Raw genomic sequence first — 5,000 nt, forward strand, 5'->3', positions numbered from 1 at the left:
TGGCCTTCTGTTCACCAAATGTATAGTTTTGTGAACAATAAAATCAAAATCCCGAAGGGGAAGAATGTTATTGCGCATTGCTCCAAATAATAAGCGCTTGGTTAGTTTCACACAAGACTCTACTAACGAGCCGAGTTGATTACATCCTTTGTAATATTGCTCAAATTTAAAGGATTTAATTCCATGTTCCTGTAAATATGCATTTGTCTCGTAATCGCTCAAGAAACTAGAGACCTGATTTGCACCAGCAACGAATTGCGATCCCAAATCAGACAGACATAAGGAGGGAATGCCAAATTCATATGTATGAAGTTGTAATGCTCTAATAAATTCCTCTGAAGTTAAATCCATACAAATTTTCAAGTTAATAGCCCGAGACCATAGACACGTAATACATAACAACCATACCTTGACAGTATTTCCTTGATCATTCTTTATTTTAAATGGACCCATATGATCAATGAAAATCTGTCTGTACGGTATGTTTTCAGGATTAATCCTAAACTCTGGGTAATGACTTTGATTTAATTTGATTACCCTCTCATTTAATCTCTTACAAGTAATGCAGTTTGACAGAACTTTCTTCACAGTCGAGTATATATGGGTAATCCAAAAGTTTCTTCTAAGTTCCGCCAACAAAGGATAACAACCAGCATGTGAGAGCTTCACGTGCAATTCCCTTATAATCAGAGGAACCAACATACTGTCCTTCGATAGTAGTAAAGGATAGTTGAACTTGTTAAGATGTTGGACTTCCTTCAATCTTCGGCATTTACTTTTTACCCTCACCATGCCATCCGAATCAAGAAACAAGTTCAACTGTGCAACAATGTTAGGCAGATTCTTCAACTGCTTCTGTTTTGAGTGAAAATAATCAAAGACATCTGGGAAGTGAATATGTTGATCCCTGATTATAATCTGCCTACAAGCTTCATCATAAAAGTTAAAACCTTCATCTTCAACTTCAAAATGATCTAGAGCTGGATGTTTGCTTTTAAACTTAGATTTCAAAATGCTGCAGAACCTGAGCACCACCGCATGCACTCTCACGGCCTTCTCAAAACTAGAAACCCTATTAAAAGGGAAAAGATGTTCCGAGCCCACATTCGGAGGTGAACAAGCACTACCACAATTTGTTTCCACTTTATGCACTTGTTTTGATTCAAATAATCCAGGTATGATGAAAGACAATGTCCTGTCACTACAGATCACATTGCTTTCGCTCTCTGTAATGAACTTAGGACCAGTTATATAGTTTGTTTTCATTAGCTGCCTAAAGGATAAAGGTCTGGTGATGCAGTCTGCTGGATTATCTTCTCCAGACACAAAAGAAAATTTCATACAAGAATCCTCACACAGCTTATTGATATACTCTAATCTATTGAGTATAAAGGGTTGCTTTTTTTGTAGTTTGTCAAGTTTCAAGGCGTAAGACTGCAGCCAGGTCAGTACCACCAAACTGTCAGAATAGACCTCGCATCCAACTATCTCAATAGGATCAATGCAACCAAATCCTGAAAGTTCATTCTTCAAATCCTTTACAGTTTCTACAGTTAAAGCAAGAGCTTGTAATTCCAAGCTTGGTATGGATTTTGACTCCAATTGTTTACTCACCAGTTTATTTCTTGCTAAAATAAAGTAGATCTTATTTGTACTTATGTTATACAGATACACTGCAGCGCCAAACAGAACCTTACTACTATCAGCAAACCCAACCAATTTATATTTGTCAGTACGAGCACTAAAATTCCGTGGGAACTCTACAGAAGGTGCAGAATTGGCCTGCTTGCAGATATTCTTCCATTCATTGATCAAAGGAGCAGTAAGCTTTTCATCCCAATCTAGTTCTGGTCTACACTGCAATCTGTGTAGAAACAATCTGGCTCGATTCAGTATAGGTCCATTGAAATTAAGAAGATCGAACTGTGAAGCTATAGTAGATAGAACTTTTCTTTTTGTTGAGGAATTTATATCCAGTTGTATGGGTTTTGTAGACAATGTATCACTCATTCGATCCCACTCAAGTCCCAGCAGTTTACTTTTTGTCGGAGTCTCTGTTTCCTGAATTTTGTCAATTTCTTTCTGTAATGACATGTCATTTGATAAAAACTGCTGAAGTGAAAACTTATATGGACTGAAAATATCCTCCAACATTGTATACATCCACAACAAACACTCTGACGTTTCTGCCGTAAATGCACAGTTGTCCATATAAGACAACTGATAAATGGTTCTCTTGAGTTTCATCAATGGAAAAGAATCATTGGTAGAATCCAGTATCAATATCTTGTATAACCCAAGCATTAATAATGCAGGTGAACATCGAAGCCCAAAAGGAAGTCTACTATTCTTATAGCCAATAATTGAAAAATCTCCATCTTCAAGATTTCTAAACCATAAAAAACAAAGGCGATTTTGGTCGACTTCCTCAAGACCTATATTGTTGAATGCCTTCTTTATATCAAAGCAACATAATTTGCTTCCGAACCTCAAATTAATAATGGAAGTGGAGAGTTTCTGATTTAATGTGGGACCTGCATGCATAGTTTGATTGTGATTCATACTGCCTTTGTCACTCAAATTGGATAGGAACACAACCCTACATTTTGTGGTCTCACGATCAGGCTTAAAAATGCCCATAAAAGGCATGAAACTGGACTCTGGATGCTCCTTCTTGAATTTATCAAGATTTTCAATTCTCTCAATTATACCAGCATCTGCTTGCTCTTTAAATACCATATTTATCTGCTTTAGTGTATCATCTAAATTTCCTTGAAATTTTCTTTGCAAGCCTGACAGTATTTTCTCTGATATATTGAAGTTATGTCCCAAAAGGTGAGAAACTCTAGGGTTCCAGAGTAATGGCATTACCAGCCTCCCTTCACTATTCCTTGTAGTTTTCTCTAAAACGTAATTGACCAACTGAGTATGTATTTCAACAGTTTCAGAGTATATTGAAGTCTCTCTATCCAATGCTTCGTCACAAACAGAATCAAGTACATCCTTTTCCATATCAACTAACCCACTGACTTCATCATCCTCTCCTTCCAAAACAAATGATTCATTTCTAATCTCGATTTTACCAAAATCTATATTAGAGGTTTGATAAAACTTAGCTTCTTCTGAAGGCAGGTAGTCTGGGGTTCTATTAGTTATCGAAATGTAGGAAGACGACGAGACTTCAGGGGCATATGGTAAATAAGGCAGATCATGTAAAATAGTCTCGGTTGCTCCCTTTAACACTACACCATGAGGAGTTCTTGAATATATAGATTTCTCTCCGAATACAATTTCAGTCTCAGGTATGCAATAGCTGGATTTTGATCCCAAAATAAGCTGAATATCAGAAATATCTTCTGAACCATCCAAAAGTCTTGTATCTGCCAATTTATATCCTTTTGACAGAAATCCATTCACAACTCTGTTCAACTTGGGAAGATTCAAAGTAATATTTATATTTGGAAGGCACAATGCATAAATGACTCTTGTATCCCTGTCAAATTTCATTTCCACCTCAACAATTTTGGTGTCATAACTTCTAGGGACATTGATACCATTCACAGTAAGTTTAACACACTCTCGTATGACTGGTAGATTCAATCTGCTTGCCAACTCTTCAGATATAAAATTGGATTGACATCCACTGTCTTTCATACAACGCACATTGGAACCACTTATGTTACACGTGAAGGTTGGAAGAATCGTATCTCCCTCACTTGAGTTCTTCAAAGCCTCTGTAATAGTAGTAATGTTATTCTGGGATCTTTCCGTAGGATTTTTAGCCTTTGGGTCTTTCTTGTCCTTGTTTTTTTCATGGAATTTTTTCTTGTTAAGGTCCAGATTCTTTTGACTAATGTCATTGGATTGATTTTCCCCTGGATGAGTGCACAAGTAATTCCAATGAAAACCTTTGCAATTTGCACACAGATATCTAAATTTGTATCTGCACTTTTCAGTAGAATGTGATGCCAGGCCACATCTAGTACATCCATCGATACTCTTCAATTTCTCGACTTTGGAAACAGGAGAAATAAAGTTCTTACAGTCTCTGATGTTATGGCTAGCCTTTTCTTGGACTGTGCTACATAAGGAGCATGGATAACATTTTGCAGTAGCTCCACTAGTTCCCTCTGGTGTGAAGTTCACATTTATTGCCATATCCACAGAATGATCTGTTACTTTCACTTTCTTCTTATGGTGACTGTATCTTGTGCAGGCAGTGAAGAAATTATCACTAATCTCTTCAATTGAAGGCCATGTATGGTTAGTTATATTTATCAGTAATTCCCTGAACTTTTCATTCAAACCTGTCCATACAAAGTATTGCAAAATATAATCAATAGAAATATTCAACTTACGGACATTCTCTATTATACCTTTGACTTTGGATACATATTCAAATGGGTCATCACATTTGTCCAAGTTTAGCTCAGATAGCTGCTTGATGGTGCTGAATTTCTGAACGTCTGGAGAAGCAAGTGCCTTTTCTAAGAGCTCCTTTGCTTTACTATATCCTTGGTTATGAGACTCCAAGGAATCTATCAAAACCAAGGCTCTTCCAGTTATCTGCTGCTTTATGAGTAAAAGCTTTTCGTAGTCAGAGTATTCATACCTGTTGATAACTGCCTCAAACTGAGATAAAAATTTAGTTAGGTCTTCGTTCTCTTGACCAGAGTATCGAGGTAAAGGAGCTGTTGGTCTCTTCAAAAGGGGAAGAGCTGGAGTAGGGGGTGATGGTGTAGTCGGTACAGGCGATTGGAGCTTAAATAAAGACGAACGTAGTTTGTCTTGATAATTTTCACAGGCCTCCAATTCTTCCATTAGTTCACTTTCGTTTTCTTCAGAACTCCATTTAATACCCTGTATTTGAAGATCCAAATCCTTCAAACGTGCCATGTTGTCAGTCAACTTAGACTCAAGTGCTAGCTTATCTGAAGCTTCAAGTAAGATGAACTGATCACGTTGATTAAAAGACTCCGTAACAGACTTTCTTACAAACT

The 5,000-nt window shown here is 37.0% G+C and overlaps 1 protein-coding gene across 1 annotated transcript in view; it reads right to left on the bottom strand.

The window, feature by feature from the left end:
• LOC137636217 (uncharacterized) overlaps positions 1-5,000 on the bottom strand; it is a 5,643-nt gene that overhangs the window by 609 nt on the left and 34 nt on the right. The window contains exon 1 of the mRNA XM_068368655.1: positions 1-5,000. This exon is cut by the window's left edge and continues 609 nt beyond it; it is cut by the window's right edge and continues 34 nt beyond it. Coding sequence (XP_068224756.1) covers positions 1-5,000 — 5,000 coding nt within the window.

Source organism: Palaemon carinicauda, unplaced genomic scaffold, assembly GCF_036898095.1.
Source record: "Palaemon carinicauda isolate YSFRI2023 unplaced genomic scaffold, ASM3689809v2 scaffold2529, whole genome shotgun sequence".
NCBI classification, from domain to species: Eukaryota; Metazoa; Arthropoda; class Malacostraca; order Decapoda; family Palaemonidae; genus Palaemon; species Palaemon carinicauda.